This window comes from Neofelis nebulosa, chromosome 5 (genome assembly GCF_028018385.1).
Source record: "Neofelis nebulosa isolate mNeoNeb1 chromosome 5, mNeoNeb1.pri, whole genome shotgun sequence".
Classification (NCBI taxonomy): domain Eukaryota; kingdom Metazoa; phylum Chordata; class Mammalia; order Carnivora; family Felidae; genus Neofelis; species Neofelis nebulosa.
Window position 1 is genome coordinate 111,027,203 of NC_080786.1, and position 17,130 is coordinate 111,044,332.

Genomic DNA, 17,130 nt, shown 5'->3' on the forward strand with positions numbered 1-17,130 from the left:
GCATGAGGTAAAGGTTTAAATCAGTAGAATTATTTACAAGTGGTAGGATTTCAGGGTAGATGGATGAACATCGATGTCTGCCTAACTTATTCTCCACAATATGTATGTAAAGTTATCCTCTACAAGTTTGCATATTTTTTGGTACAGCCATTCCAGGAAGATTACATGGAATTTTGTTTGCTATACTCCCAAGAAGACTGAAAAAGTGAAAAGAAAACCAAAATTGCCAACAGAACACACATACTCCACTCTGAGGCTAAATGAGGCTCTTTGGTGATCTTTTTTTTTTTTCACTTTAAAGTGGCCCTCACTTAAGGTTTACTTTCATTGAATATAAATTTGGGGATATAGAATCGGTCACCCACATCTTTCAATTTTCCCAGTGTCCAGCCCCTATCTAGAGATATAACTATAGCACCACTAAAAATACTCACTTCTGAGAACTGCTTTTCTTCTTTATCCTCTTCCCTTTACTTTTTCCCATTACCCTGTAAGGTCTCAGTTATTCTGCAGATGAGATAGGCTCTCAGCTAGTCTAGGATTTCAACAGTCATTTAAAACCATTTTTATAAAAAATCACATGTTCTCTAGGGTGTGGTGAGAAGGGTATGTCACAGCTCACATGACATTTGTTAATCCCTTAGTTCAGTGCACTCATCGCAGTTGCCTAGTTTATGACACAACAGAACACCACAATTCAAAGACTGCATCTCCTAAATTCAGTGGGAGTGCTCCCCATCCCAGTGGAGGTCATTTTTTTATTCAGGAAGCCTTTCATAATTCAAGTGTTTGAAATTCCAGGAGCAGCTAAATCTTTGAAAAGCTGTAAGTGGTGATTGTGACTACCTTCTCATCTTTGGAGTCTCAGTGTCTCTTCATCGATAAAAACATAGATGTATCAAGAACCAGAAGGAAATATACAGAGACTTTAGTAACGAGCTCGTATTTTTGTGTCTCAATGCCCATTCCTTTTCTCTTTTTTATTTTTTTAATGTTTATTTATTTTTGAGACAGAGACAGAGCACGAGTGGGGGCAGGGCAGAGAGAGAGAGAAAGAGAGAGACAGGGAGACACAGAATCTGAAAGAGGTTCCAGGCTCTGAGCTGTCAGCACAGAGCCCGACACGGGGCTTGAACTCGGGAGTGCCAAGATCATGACTTAGGATGAAGTTGGATGCTTAACCAACTGAGCCACCCAGGCACCCCTCACTGCCCATTTCTTTTTTTAAACAATTTTTTTTAATTTTATTTATTTTTGGGACAGAGAGAGACAGAGCATGAACGGGGGAGGGGCAGAGAGAGAGGGAGACACAGAATCGGAAACAGGCTCCAGGCTCCGAGCCATCAGCCCAGAGCCCGACGCGGGGCTCGAACCCACGGACCGCGAGATCGTGACCTGGCTGAAGTCGGACGCTTAACCGACTGCGCCACCCAGGCGCCCCTCACTGCCCATTTCTTATACAGCCACTTCCTCTGGTCACATAACATGCTCTCTTTTGAAAAAAACATCCCTTTTCAAAACAGAAAAAAATATCCTTTTCCAGAGATTAAACTGGTACAAAATTATTAAGTAGAAATAAAAGTATAAGAATAAAAGTATAAATTAAAATATTCACAAATCAAAAGTATTATATATATATACAAGCAATTCCATACAGTGTTCATTAGGAGTCATTTTGTTTTTTGTTTTATTTATTTATTTTGAGAGAGAGAGAGAGAGAGAAAGAGAGACAGAGCAAGTGGGAGAGGGGCAGAGAGAGAGGGAAAGAGAGAATCCTATGCAGGCTCATGCTGCTAGTGCAGAGTCTGATGTGGGGCTCAAATTCACAAAGCTATGAGATCATGACAGCAACCAGGAGTCAGAAGCTTAACCAACTGAGCTACCTAGGTACACTTCTTCTCATGTCCTTTTCATGAAATCGTAAAATAATTTGTTTTACCAAAGTTTGTCACATAGACTTTATGATATAAGTAGCAATTATAACCTTAAATTCTCTTGAATGCTGGGTAGAATTCTTCACCTCATACAGGTAAGAATCTATTGAATAATAGAAAAACTTCCAAATCTATTATCCCTGATGATAATAAACGACAGGTTTTATCTGATTCTCAGCCTTGAGCAAAGTATGCTGAGGGAGACTTTCTGGGAGGACTGCGTAATAAACAAAAGAAACAGAATAAGCAAAAACTTAAAATGAGTTGAATAAAAAGAGGATTACAAAAAGTAATAGTTTTACTGTCTAGATGCTTGGGTTTGCTTGGTCACTTTCAGAGAGTGTAGTTTCTTCTGTAATTACAGATGGTTCCAGCAGCCTAAAGTGTTCATTTAGGGCTGGAAATGACCTGAGCATGTTATACATCCTCACACGCAGCCTCAGTGAGGTCACTGATGGCAATGACTTCTTTCTCCCAGTGGATAGTGACAGCAACTTCAACACTTTTGAAGCTTCATCCTGGAAGATTTTTGTTCTGACAGTGTAGAGGACAAAAATTTGCAATCCCTGGAAGATAGAATAAAAGTTTAATGTTAGATCAGTGTTGAGATAACAGAATCAGGGAAACAATTTATTTTACTCTGCCAGACACCCTTCTCATCATTCTCAACAACTCCCCAACTTCAGTGATTATATCTGCAAGCTATTGTGCACTTTGTTGAAAAGATGTTCTTCTCATATATGAAATGCTACATGTAGGCAGGAGAACTGGAAGACTTGAATTCAGGTCCCAGCTTGCCACATGTTGGCTGTGTAACCGAGAAGCTCTTTCTCTTCCTGACACCAACTGGGAGTCCTACAATTCAACTGAATTCTGACACTAACAACACAGAGTTAGTGTCAGATTCCACAGGTTAAGGCTCAGTCCCATGACTGCTTTCACTTCAGATGCTAATAGCAAATATTGGGTCCCCATATTACCCACACTTCTGTCTGACTTGACTACCATGACAGAGGTTCCCATAACCCACCTCCCCACTTCAGGTTTGATAATTTTCTAGAAATACTCACAGAACTCAGGAGAGCTCTTTACTTCCTATTACCTGTTTATTATAAAGGATACAACCCAGGAGCAGCCAAATAGAAGAGATCATAGAACAAGGTGTGGAGGGAGGGGCATGGAACCTCCACTTCCATTCTCTGTCCAGGTGCACCACCCTCCCAGTACTTCAATATGTTCACCAACCCAGAAGCTCTCTAAACCCCTTAATTTAGGGCTTATTATGGAGGTTCCATTACACAGGTCTGGTAATTCAATAATTAGCCATTGGTGACCAACTCAATCTCCTGCCCTTCTACCTTTCCTGGAGGTTGAGGGGTGGGGCTGAAAGTTCCAAGCTTCAAATCAAGGTTTGGTCTTTCTGGCAATAAGCCTCCAGCCTAAAGCTTTCTAGGGACCCTGACCACCAGTCATTCATTAGCACACAAAAGAAACTCATATCACTCCAAAGATTCCAAGGATTTTAGGAACTGTGTGTCAGGAACTGAGGACAAAGACCAAATATTTTATGTTTGAGTGTACCAGAGTAATTTCGTTCTTTTCCTAACCTGTTTGGTTTTTTATTTCTGAAGGAGGTAGATTGACTACGGGTTACCTAATTCTTCCAGTTCTAAAAAAAAAAAAAAAAATTAAGCACTTCTATTCATTGCTTTTCTGTCCTTTACATATAAAGATCAGATGTGCATGAGAAATTTGTCCATAAAAGACTGAGTACTATTTTCTGTACATTTTTTTTTAATTTTTTTTAACGTTTATTTATTTTTGAGACAGAGAGAGACAGAGCATGAACGGGGGAGGGGCAGAGAGAGGGGGAGACACAGAATCAGAAGCAGGTTCCAGGCTCTGAGCCATCAGCCCAGAGCCCGACGCGGGGCTCGAACTCATGGACCGCAAGATCGTGACCTGAGTTGAAGTCGGACACTTAACCGACTGAGCCACCCAGGCACCCCTTTCTGTACATTTTTAAAATAAAAACTACCACTTCATGAAGTCCTATTGGTATCAGATACTGCTTTTCCTTTAATCCTCATTATTTAATCCTAACACCAACCCTATGAAATGAGTCTTACTCTCCTTACTATCCTCATGTTAAGTGAGAAAACTATAGCTCAGATAAACTAAGTGACTTGCCTAACATTACCCAACCACTAGTCAGTAGAGTCTGGAGTTGAACTCAACTCCATTTGGTTCCAAAATTCTTCTATCCAATATACTACTCAACCTCTTGCTAGTAACTACAATAGAAAGATATTATAAAGTATATGATAGCATCTAAGAGTCCCGTGTTAATTTCTCATTAATATCCTTTGTGGAAATAACAGTTTAAATAATATCTATAGTTGAGTAATAGTATTGTGCCAATGTTCACTTTTTGATTTTGACAACATACCAGGGTTATATAAGATATCACTACTGAAAGCTGGGAAAAGAGTGCGTGGGAACGCTATACTATTTTGCAACTTCTTGTTTTACACTATTTCAAAATTAAAAGTTATTTTTAAAAATCCATCATGTCTCCAGATTGGCATCTCTAGAGCCCAAGCCTTATTAGGATTTATTTCTAGAATCATATCCTATGAATACTGTGGTAGGAGACTTCTGGTACTGTGGTAAGATAACCCAAAGACTCTGAGAGGTTAACTAATAAAATCAATACATATCGGCAAGAGACAGACCAGTTCTCTGGCCAAAAGCAGGAAGGTTAACTTGATTGTTATCCAACAGGTGGTACCTACTTATCTGGGCCAGGCCTTGATGACACAAGGAAGTATGCATAGGGACACAGGTTTCAGAACGACAAAAGTGTTCACTGACCATCCTGATTGTTCAAGGAAGAGAGATTTATTTTGAAGACATGAGAAAACTGGTCCTCTTTGTGGAGTACACTATATCATCTTTAAATTCTAAGGTAAAGACAAGACTGGATAGAATCTCTTGTTATGCAACAATGAGGAAAAGATCTAGACCATGGAAAATTCATAAAGACACCATCCTGTGAAACTCTGTCTGAGTAGCATCCCAATATTTCTATACTCCCAAAATCCCAAAGGTGTTATTGAAAAAGACAAAATGCATGGACCAAACTAATTCTCACTAGCACAAAGATCAAATTGTGTTTCTTAAGTAATATTTATAGCACATAGTAAATGTCCATTAGAATTATAGCATTCTAAATCTAGAGGGAGGCTTACATATAAACAACTCACTTTAGTGTACATAAAAGTCAAACCCTTGTTTAAAGTGAAGATTTCTAGTTCTTACCTTGTAGATTCTGATTGACTAGGTAAGGGATGAGGCCCAGGAATAAATATTTTAACATACTATGTAAATTCTGACCTAAGCAATATTCAGACACACTTTGAAAAACATAGTATCAATTTTAACACCCTCCTCCATTTTATATTTTACATATGTCACTCAGAAAGGTTGCATGATTTTCCTAAAATCATATGAATCATTAATGGTAAAGCTGGAAGATAGCCTGACTCTCCTTTAAGCTCAGTGCTCTTGCCATATGGCCACCCTCAGTTTTACTAGACATTATTAACATTTTGTAATGAGCCTCTAGTTGTAATGTGCCATTCATATCACAGAGAAGAGAATATCCTTGACTATACCTTCTTTCTGGTACTTTTCTAAATTCCTCATCACTCTAGGCAACAAGCTCATGAGGCAATTGGTAATCCAGACCGACTAAGTTTATCCTATTTATTTCCCTTGAGGAATTTCCACTGGATGTTGACAACAGTGAAAAACTACCTTATATCCATTTAGATTTAGTGGCAGGCACACATCCGGTGTTTGAGGCACTAATAAAAAGGCACTCTAGAGGGCTACCAGATAGAGGGTGAGGTGCTTACAAACATTAAACATGGTGGTAGCAATTTAAACGTCCAAGCAGCTCTCACACTGCACTATACAGACTTTATCATTTGTGGTCCAGGCAAGTTTATCTAATACTTTTCCAATAGTTTCCATTTTGTGTCAAAGACTTGCCTCGTCAGCGATATTTGACCAGGGCCAGAAACAACCAACATGATGGCAACTTCACACAGTGGTTACTACTTTCAGTGATGAGACAATCATCAAACACTGCAGTGTCTTCACAAAATATTAGACAAGTATAGCCCATACTGATGTTAAGCAAGATGTTACCTACTATAAAAGATACACAAGCATGTTTCTTGCATGAGAGAACTGAAAACCTAGTTAAGGAGATGAAACTTGTATACATAAAAAGTTCACTGCTGAGTACAAGAAGAAAGAGGACAAATGAACTTACAAAACTACAATAATTCTATTTAATTTGATAAATTATATATTTTTTTATTTATTTAATAGTTAAATTAGTAAAGCTAGGATTAAAGTCATCACTTTAAGAGTTTAAAGCCTATAAGCAAATAATTTATGTGGATTATACCAATGTCAATTTCTTGGGTTTGATGTATTATAGTTGTATAAGATGTTGTCATTGGCATAGCTGGATGAAGGGTACATAGGAACTCTCTGTATGATTTTTGCAACTTCCTAGGGGTCCAAATTTTTTTTTTTTAATTTTAAGGAATTGCATAAGAATGGGAAGAACCAAAAAGAAGAAGAAGAAGGAAAAGAAAGAATTTTAACCTTTTTGCACAGCATAAAATTTTAGTAAGTCTACAGAATTTCAATAAAAAAAAGATTACTGCCAAGAATTAAATGCCAAGCTAATTTGTGGTTCATGTGTCATGGTACCTAAAGAAAAAGTATCAGTTAGCAAAGTCCTCATTAATATTTACTAACTACCTGGGGCACCTGGGTGGCTCAGTTGGTTGAGCGTCCAACTTCGGCTCAGGTCATGATCTTGTGGTTCGTGAGTTCGAGCCCCACGTCAGGCTTTGTGCTGACAGCTCAGAGCCTGAAGCCTGCTTCAGATTCTGTGTCTCCCTCTCTCTCTGCCCCTCCCCTGCTCATGCTCTGTCTCTCTCTCTCAATAATAAAACAAACATTAAAAAAATATATATACTAACTACCCATTAAACAGTTACTCAAAAATATAATACTATTAATGAGATATTCATTAAGATTTAAAAGTTAAATATTAGGACATTCCAATATAAAATGACTAGCAAAAGGCATTGAAACTATGTAAGTATAAGAAAATGTAGTTGAGTATGTCAACTATACCTCAATAAAAAAAATATTTTTAAAGAAAAGAAAATACAGTTGAGATCATTATCAAATATAATCCAAGCATTGTAAATAGCTCATGAAAGAAAATAATGTAGACTCTATAATTTAACAACAATAATTGCGGAGTAAATTTTAAATTGTACCAATAAAACCATGAGACAGGAAGCAGCTACACTGCATTAATGTTATTACCTTAAAAAGGAAGAAATCAATACATATTGTTTTACTCTGCAAATTGAAAATTATATCTTACAAAATTGTAATATTTAATAAACAAAGATAACAATTAACAGAGGGAAAATATTCTAATAATTAGAGATTAAGTAAAAGAATACATAATTTATACAGCACAGTAAATATAAAACATAGGAAGAAATGGATAGATGTGAAAAAAGAAAATAAGACAGAATAAAATCAAACATATTAGTTTTGATGGCTAACATTTAGCTAAATAGCTAAAAGATTAACTTTTTTAATAAAATGGAAAAACAATGAGAAAAGTATTTTAAAAAACACAAATCTAAATATATGGGATCTATAAAATTTTTAAATCTTTATTTTTGAGTGAGAGAGAGAGCACATGCAAGCGGGAAAAGACAGAGAGAGAGGGAGACACAGAATCTGAAGCAGGTTGCAGGCTCTAAGCTGTCTTCACAGGGCCCGATGAAATCCACAAACTGTGAGATCATGACCTGAACTGAAGTCGGACGGACGCTTACCCAACTGAGACACCCAGGTGTCCCTAAATATATAGAATTTAAAATGAGGTAAGTCAAAACCAAAGTGACATAGAAAGCTTAAAGATTAAAACTATAAGTAGATAAGATCAAATAAAAACAAATTAGAAGTTGCTACATTAATACATAGAAAATCATACTTCAAGACAAAATGGGACCTAGAGTGCCTTGTTATATCAATGAAAGATATAATGCACCAGAAATATACAACATCCATAAATTTCTAGGAACATGAAATACAGCATTAAATTGTATAAACACAAATAGCAAGATTTCATATACAGAGGGAAAAGTCCTGGTAGTATTTTTTATCAGAGTAAAAGTCACTGTTCACTATGAAAGAAGGCATACAGTTAAGACGCACAGAGAGAAATTCTGATTTCAAGATAAGTCTTTCAGGGGTGCCTGGGTGGCTCAGTTGGTTAAGCATCCAACTCTTGATTTCAGCTCAGGTCATGATCTCATGGGTCATGAGTTTGAGCCCTGCACCAGGCTCTGCACTGACAGTGCACAGCCTGCTTGGGATTCCTTGTCTCCCTCTCTCTGTCCCTCCCCTGCTTGTTCTCTATCTCTCTCTCTTTCTCAAAACAAATAAACATTAAAAAAAATTTTAAGATAGGTCTTTCAGTAATGCATACTTGTTTTATCTTAGAGTTTGACATTCTGCATGCATACACACAAACAAAAATCCTCTAAGGTCAAGCAGAATTATCTTCATTTTTAATCTAACATTTTTGTTCATTTATGTCACTATTTTTATCATGAGAAAAATCAAAAGATCACCATAATCCTTCTTACAGTAGATTCTCCCAAAATACTAATAGAATGGCTTACAAAAAAGAAAAAGAATATAAATCTTCATCTCCGCTTTTAATACAAAATATAAATGCAATGTTTTTTAAAAGATTTATAATTAAATATATACTTGAGATAAGACTCAAGGAATAAAAGCACCTTTAGTCTTATGTATAATTATGTCACAAAAACAACTTCATAAGTTTCTTCTTTTATTTTTTTTTTAATTTTTTTTTTCAACGTTTATTTATTTTTGGGACAGAGAGAGACAGAGCATGAACAGGGGAGGGGCAGAGAGAGAGGGAGACACAGAATCGGAAACAGGCTCCAGGCTCTGAGCCATCAGCCCAGAGCCTGACGCTGGGCTCGAACTCACGGACCGCGAGATCGTGACCTGGCTGAAATCGGACGCCCAACCGACTGCCCCCCCCAGGCGCCCCAAGGTTCTTCTTTTATTAAATCAACCCTCATGAAGATAAAAACTACAAACTCTGAACAAAATATTTTTTAAAACCTACCTGAAGACACTGAAGGACAAATAAAAGCAGTTTGAAACTGGAAGGAGAATCTACATTTAAGAAAAAAGGAACTATAACTGGGTAGGATTCCTGTTGTGTGTGGTTTTTTAATATCTTTCTGTCAGAAAGCACACTCTGATCAGCCCCACACAGGATGACTAAATGAGGGGTTAAAATAGGCAGTCTTATTAGGTTGAAGAATTGGAGGACAGAATTTAGGGCAACTACAACATCTGAAAAATAAGTAAGAATATTCAGAATATCCAGGAGGAAACAGAGAAGGGGAGCTCCAGATTCTGTTTATTAATTCTACCCAAATCTCTAATTACCTATAAACTGTAAATGCATAGAGTAAACACTAAGAAGTCTGTCTATGGCTAAAAAAGACTACATAGAGATTTCAGCTGTTGTCCACCCTAGGAGAGATAGTTTTCAGTTTTAGTCCAGCTAAGCTAATTATATGCTAAGTCCATTCTTGGTAGGAATAAAACAGAATGCAGAGTTGCTGCAGTGTATTATTTATAATGTCCAGGAAACAACCAAAATTACTAGACATATAAAGAAACAGGAAAACAAGGCTCATAGTAAACAAAAAGATAATCAATAGAGATTGACTAAAATGACCCAGATGTTAGAGTTAGCAGACAAAGATTTTAAAGTGTTATGATAATACACGTAAAGTTGTAAAAGAAAATGTACTCAATTATGAGCCAAAAATTAAGAAAATCATCAAAATAAAACCTATTAAAAATTATAAGATAAAAATTCTGAAATGAAAAAAATACAGTATCTGAAATAAAAATCACTAAATAGAGTTAACAGAAGACTGGAAATGATTAAAGATAAAATCAATGTCCTTGAAGATGGATCACTAAGATAATCCTATCTGATGAACAGCAAGAATAAAGACTGATAAAGAATAAACAGCTCAGGAACCTGTGGAACAATATCAGATGGTCTAACATACATATGATTAAATTCCCAAAAAAGAGAAAAGTAAAAGAACAGGGTAGAAAAAGTATTCGAAAAAATAAAGTTCAAAAATTCCTCAAGTTTGGTGAAAGATCTAAATAAACAGATTCCAGGAACTCAGCAATCCCAAGCAGAATGAATGCAAAGAAAATAATACCTGGGCATATCCTAGTGAAAATGCTGAAAATCAAAGATAAAGAGAATCCTGAAAGCAACCAGAGGAAAATAAAGCATTACATAAATGGGGGGGGGGGGCAGGAATATGAAACACTGAGTGTGTCCCATTAGAAACTAGAGCAGGTTTGTGAAATGACTTCTTCATAATACTTCATAAAAGTGAAAAAAATTTTTCAACCCATAATTCCATATTCAATGATAGTATCCTTCAAAAATGAAGGCAAACAGAAGAATAAAACACTTAAAATGGCAACAGAAAACAAATGGCAAAATGGTACATATAAATTCACCCATATTAATAATTACATCAGCTCTAAATAGACTAAATATTACTTAAAAGACAGAGATTGTCAGGATGAACAAAAGGGTAATACCTGCCTATTTGCTATCTACAAGATACATACTTTTAATGTAAAAGCACAGATGGGTTGAAAGTGAATATATTAAAAAATATATACCCCATTAATCCAATATATACAAGAAGGCTGAATATCAGATAAAGTAGATGTCACGACAAAGAGTACTTTCAGAGTTATAGATGGACATTTCCAAAGGACAGTCAATTCCCTCAGAGGACATCACAATAATAAATGTATATGCATCTAATAGCAGAACTTTAAAATATGTGAAGCATATTGACAGAATTAAAGGCAAAATAGACAAATCCACAATCACAGTTAGAGATTTTAATGCACCTCTTTCAGCAATTGAGAAAAACAGGAAAAAATATTGGTAAGGATAGAAAATCTGTACAATACTAAAAATCATCTTAACCCTACTGACATTTTTAGAACACTACACCCAACTACACAATGCACATTCCTTTCAAGGGTAAATGTTTTATCAAGATATAGCAATTCATGGCCATAAAACCATCATCAATAAATTTAAAAGAAATGAAATAAAAAATTCACACAGAACTTACCTAGACTGAATAATGAAATAACAGAAAAACTAAATAGACCAATAGCAAGCAAGAATATTGAATAAGTAATCAAAAGCTTCCTAATAAAGTCCAGGACCTGATTACCTCACAGATGAATTCCACCACACATTTAAAAAATAATTAATATTAATTCCTCTTAAACTCTTCCAAAAAGCTGAAGAGGATAGAATACCTCCAAACTCCTTTAATGAGGTCAACATTACCCTGATACTAAGCCAGACAAGGACACTGCTGGAAAGAAAATTGCAGGCCAATATCCTTGATGAACATAGATGCCAAAATCCTCAACAACTATGGGAGGTGATAGATGTTTTAATTATTTTGATCTTGGCAGTCATTCAATAATGTATATGTATATCAAATCATGTTATACACTTTAAATATATACAATTATAAAAATGAACTATTGGGACCTATTCAAGATAAAAAGCTTCTGCACTGCAAAGGAAACAATCAGCAAAACTAAAAGGTAACCCACATAATGGGAAAAGATATTTGCAAATGACATACCAGATAAAGAGTTAGTATCCAAAATCTATAAAGAACTTACCAAACTCAACACCCCAAAAAACAAATAATCCAGTGAAGAAATGGGCAGAAGACATGAATAGACACTTTTCCAAAGAACACATCCAGATGGCCAACAGACACATGAAAAGATGCTCAATATCACTCATCATCAGGGAAATACAATCAAAACCACACTGAGATACCACCTCACACCAGTCAGAGTCGCTAAAATTAACAACTCAGGAAACAACAGCAAAGATATGGAGAAAAGGGAACCCTCTTGCAATGTTGGTGGGAATGCATACTGGTGTAGCCACTCTGGAAAACAGTGTGGAGGTTCCTCAAAAAATTAAAAGTAGAACTACCCTACAACCCAGCAATAGCACTACTAGAAATTTATCCAAAAGATATTGGAGTGCTGATTCATATGGGCACATGTACCTAATGTTTATAGCAGCACTTTCAACAATAGCCAAATTAAGGAAAGAGCCTAAATGTCCATCAACTGATGAATGGATAAAGAAGATGTGATTTATATATACAATGGAATACTACTTGGCAATGAAATCATGCTATTTGCAGCATCGTGGATGGAACTGGAAGGTATTATGCTGAGTGAAATAAGCCAGTCAGAGAAAGAGAGATATCATATGTTTTCACTCATATGTGAATGTCGAGAAACTTAACAGAAGACCATGGGGAAAGGGAAGGTGAAAAAAAAATAGTTACAAACAGAGAGGGAAGGGGGCAAACCATAAGACACTCTTAAATACAGAGAACAATCTGAGAGTTGATGAGGGAGTGGGGGAAAGGGGAAAATGGGTGATGGGCACTGAGGAGGGCACTTGTTGGGATGAGCACTAGGTGTTGTATGTAAGCAATGAACCACAGGAAAATACCTCCAAAAACCAAGAGCACTCTGTATACACTGTATGTTAGCTAACTTGACAATAAATTATATTTAAAATAAATAAATAAATAAATAAATAAATAAATAAATAAATAAATGCGATTATATCTGTCAATTATTCCCAATTATTCCACAATAAAGGTTTTTTTTTAAGATAAGACACATAATCTTATAAAATTGTTAGAAAACAGAGAGAAAGAAAAAATTCAGCCAATCCCACAGGGATCTAAGCTCCAGCAATAACTGTAACATTGTCCTTGTCAACCATGGTGAGGAGCTGTCGTGAACCTATTGCATGGGAGACAGGAATCAGGAAGTGTTTGCCAAGCCAATTGCTGTACAAAATTTCTTCTGCTTAGAGAAGAGAAAATAACGTGGTCCAACCCTACTATAATTATATTCTATAAACTCCATCCAGGAAAGGACACAGTAGGTAGGTCATAAAGAGATTTCTTTCCTCTTCCTTCAAAATGTACTAAAAATAGAGTTTCCTAAAATGTAATAAACAATGACCTTCAGGGGTTTCAAAAGAAGGAAACTTCAGTTTAGTCCAGGGTGATGTTATCCCCACCACTGCATGGTGTGCTACTTTCAGACTAACCCACACCATACCTGAGTAGTGTTGAAAAGGCAGAACATGTAGCTGAAGACAGTCCTGACGACATCATTATCAATTAGCATAAGGTATGCCAGAATCCAGGTAATTCCAAAAACAACTGCAATTGATAACATACTAAGAATCTTCTTTAGGGATGAAACCTTTTTTGTGCTAGGTAAGAGAAAGCAAGAAAGAAAATATGAGATTTTTACTTACTAATATAATTTTATTTATTAATATCATGGTTACCCTCTAATTGAGAATACATATTCAGCTGTCCATACACACTATTTAACAATATTATGCATTAGGTGGAAAAAGCACATTAGACCTATGTGCAGATAAAATATGATTTAGCAAGCTTTATTTGTAAAGAACGTGATACCTGCTTAAAAGCTCAGGCGTAAACAGTCCCTTAAATACTACTGCAGTCACACACAGTACTACTGTGTGTGAAATTTCACACACAAAAATATCAATGTTTTCTTTGTAAAGGAATTTTATTTTGGTAATTACTTTGTGGATCAGCCAGTGAGCAATCCTTTTCTGAACATCTGGGACTTTCCCATGATGCAGGTTGATACGGGAATGACAGGTTATTACAATGTAGAAATGTAGGAATCTGGGCTCAGCCATATGACTTACTAGTGGGATGTTAGCAATTGTTCCACAAGCAGAAGCTTGAATGCATTTTGCTCAGTAGAGCTGGCCTTTTTTTATTGCTCTTTGGAATCCTAACTTCACTATGTCGAGAAGCATAGACTGGCCTAATTGATGATGAGAGACCACATGGAGCAAAGGTTAGTTTTCCCAGCTGAGCAGCTCCCACTCAAAACCAACCAACCAAACACCATCAGGCATAAAAATAAGTCATCTTAGATCATCCATCCATATTCAAGCCATCCAAGACCAGAAAAACCACCTGATCAACATTCAAATTTATGACAAATAGTAAATATTTGTCACTCTAAGCCACTAAGTTTGGGGTGGTTTGTTATGCAGCAAAAGCTAACTGATACAATGAAAGATAATTTGTTAAGCAATTAAACTGTGACCTGATTTTCACTGTAACTAAGCCAACTTAAGAACAATGATCTACCAGTCAAAATTAGAGATACACATTTGTTGCTGTCTGTGGCCAAAATGATACCGTTTTGTACAAAGCAAATATAAGTAATATGCAATTAGACTAATAAGATTTTACCAAGATTTTTCTTCATTACCAGTAAAATAAAGATTTGAAAGATTATCAGTGATAGTCTTTTCCCCCCACATTTCCTCTCAATGTGGACTATCATTCATATAGGAAAGATGATACTTACTCTTGATCAATAAAGCACATATTTAAGATGATATTCCCACTAATGACAGTTTTCACCCATATGTGCATACCAAATGGATCCATTCAGTGACCAACAAAACTCACAGATGTGCTTATAGTAAATGTACTGGTGATAAACACAGTCTTGTAAAATTAAACCTGCTGGGTTCATGGCTTCATTAGCACTGTGTTCTAACCAATCTGCATTGTTGGGAGGTGGGGATGGACAGTACATTTGTTTAACAGTTTCTGTTATTTGTATCTCCAACTGAAAGCTGTTTTGTTTACCAGGGATGACAATGAAAAAGCTTATTGGAGTCAGAAAGGTTATAGAAAGGAGAGAAGCAGTATACATGGGAATTGATAATCCAGAGAATCCAGGGAGCATATGTCCCCCCTGCAGGAAATGTGGACCCAATGTTTCCAGATGCTCCAATATTTTCAAGAGAAAATACAATTTTTAGGTGAAATCTCCCAATTTTATATGTTTTAAATGAATTTTAAAAACAAAGCCATACTCAGATTCAAGAAACACATGTAAAATATAGCCTGTAGCTCTAGTTACCAGCATCTCCTCACAATCTTCCAACTTCTTTAATTATCCAAATCTTATTTCTTGAATATTTGAGACTGGGAGAGAAAAAATTTTTTTCTTGAAGTCTTTGGGTTTAGTTTTTAGTTGGGCTCATATAGCACAAAAGTGTGTTATGTAATACATTGTTGGAAGATGAGGGGAAGATTTACTTTCTGAGACAAAGTTTAAAAGAAAATCTGCCTTGCAAACCACGTATCCTTGCCATTGTACCAGAGTCTGAAAACTCTTTGGGGAACTGTGGACATATGAAAGTGCTGTATTATGTATCAGATGAGTCATGCCTGAAGTTTCCCATAATTGGTAATCTTACCTTGTCAGATTGCGATTATTCTTCCATATCACTTTGACTATGATGATAATAAATACAACAATATTGTTGATGAGGATAATAGTCACAGGTAAGACGAATGACCATAAAAATGGACTAGTTATAAGATCTTTTTTATCTGGAACTGCCAGCCAGCAGCTATGGAGAGAAAAAAAATAATTTTAGTAGACTACAAAAGCTATACATACTGGTTCTCTATGTTATTAACGTTACTGACATTCATTTTACTGAAAGAACTGCTAAAAGCCAATATTGCTTCGCATTCCATATATTTGAAATGACTTTCAAGAATTCAACCACTAGAAAAAAAATGAAACGGATTAGTTCTGCTGTATTTCTTGATGTATGGGCTAGTGGAAAGAAAATGGCTTTTCAGTCAGGCAGACCAAATTTACATGTCGCTCTATCACTTACTAGATGTCTGACTTTAGGGAAGTTATTGTTTTATTTCATTCTTGAACATGGAGGACATCAAATGGTTCAAAATTTTAAAGGTACAAATAATCAGAGAAAGACAACTACCCCTACAACCATCCCTCCTACAACTATCCCTTCTCACCTAGTTTCTATCTCCAGTGTTAATCAATGTTTCTTGTGTATTCTTCCAGATTTAGGCTATGCATAAACCATCAATTGTTTTTTTCTGATTTTTAAACAAATCATAATATATGATACTTCTATACCTTACTTAACAACATCTCTTGGAGATAACTCCAGATGAGATTATAAAGATTGTTCTCATTACTTTTTATAGTTACATACTGCTCCATTATTTTGTTATACCATAAATTACTTACATAGTTTCTTACTTTATAAAAATATTTTAATAGTTATTTAACCTTACTGCATCTGTTTTGTTTTGGTTTTTTTGTTACTGTTACAATTAGTGATGGTGGTTTTGGTGATGTTTTTTCTCATCTATGAAGTATAGTAATCACTTCCTGGCATTGTTGTAAGAATGAATTCATTTATTTAATAAGTATTTATAGAACACATGCTATGTGACAGACATTGTTCTAGATATCAGATATTAGAAGTGAACAACAAAATAATCCAAATATTCTTTCTGTATGACATGATACTATATATAGAAAACTCTAAAAACTCTACCAAAAGAACTGATAAAATGAATTCAGTCAAGTTGCAGGAAATGAAATCAATGTATAGAAATCTGTTGCATTCCTATACCCTAATAATTAAGCAGCAGAAAGTGAAACTAAGAAAACAATGTCATTTACAATTGCACCAAAAACAAGAAAATGTCTAGGAATAAACTTAACCAAAGAGGTGAAAGACCTGTATTCCAAAAACTATAAAACACTGATGAAAGAAATTCAAGATGACACAAAGAGATGGAAAGACATTCTATGCTCATGGATTGAAAAAAATATATTATTAAAATGTCTATACTACTCAAAGCAATCTTCAGATTTAATGCAATCCCTATCAAAATACTGTGGGAAATAAGCTTAGAAACTCCCTGGGCTTGCACCAATGGGTTAACAAGGCATAAAGCATTACAAAGCCATAAGATGCTCACACCCAAGTTTGGGTAAATAA

At 35.6% G+C, this 17,130-nt stretch overlaps 1 protein-coding gene across 1 annotated transcript in view; it reads right to left on the reverse strand.

Annotated features, from left to right (window-relative positions):
- Positions 1–1,708: 1,708 nt before the first annotated feature.
- Positions 1,709–17,130, reverse strand: part of ADGRG7 (adhesion G protein-coupled receptor G7) — a 77,207-nt gene continuing 61,785 nt past the window's right edge. Inside the window, exons 14-16 of the mRNA XM_058731612.1 lie at positions 15,553–15,708; positions 13,341–13,497; positions 1,709–2,500 (exon numbers count right to left, since the gene is read on the reverse strand). Of these exons, the coding sequence (XP_058587595.1) occupies positions 2,240–2,500; positions 13,341–13,497; positions 15,553–15,708 (574 nt within the window). The 3' untranslated portion in view covers positions 1,709–2,239. The remainder of the gene's footprint in view (positions 2,501–13,340; positions 13,498–15,552; positions 15,709–17,130) is intronic.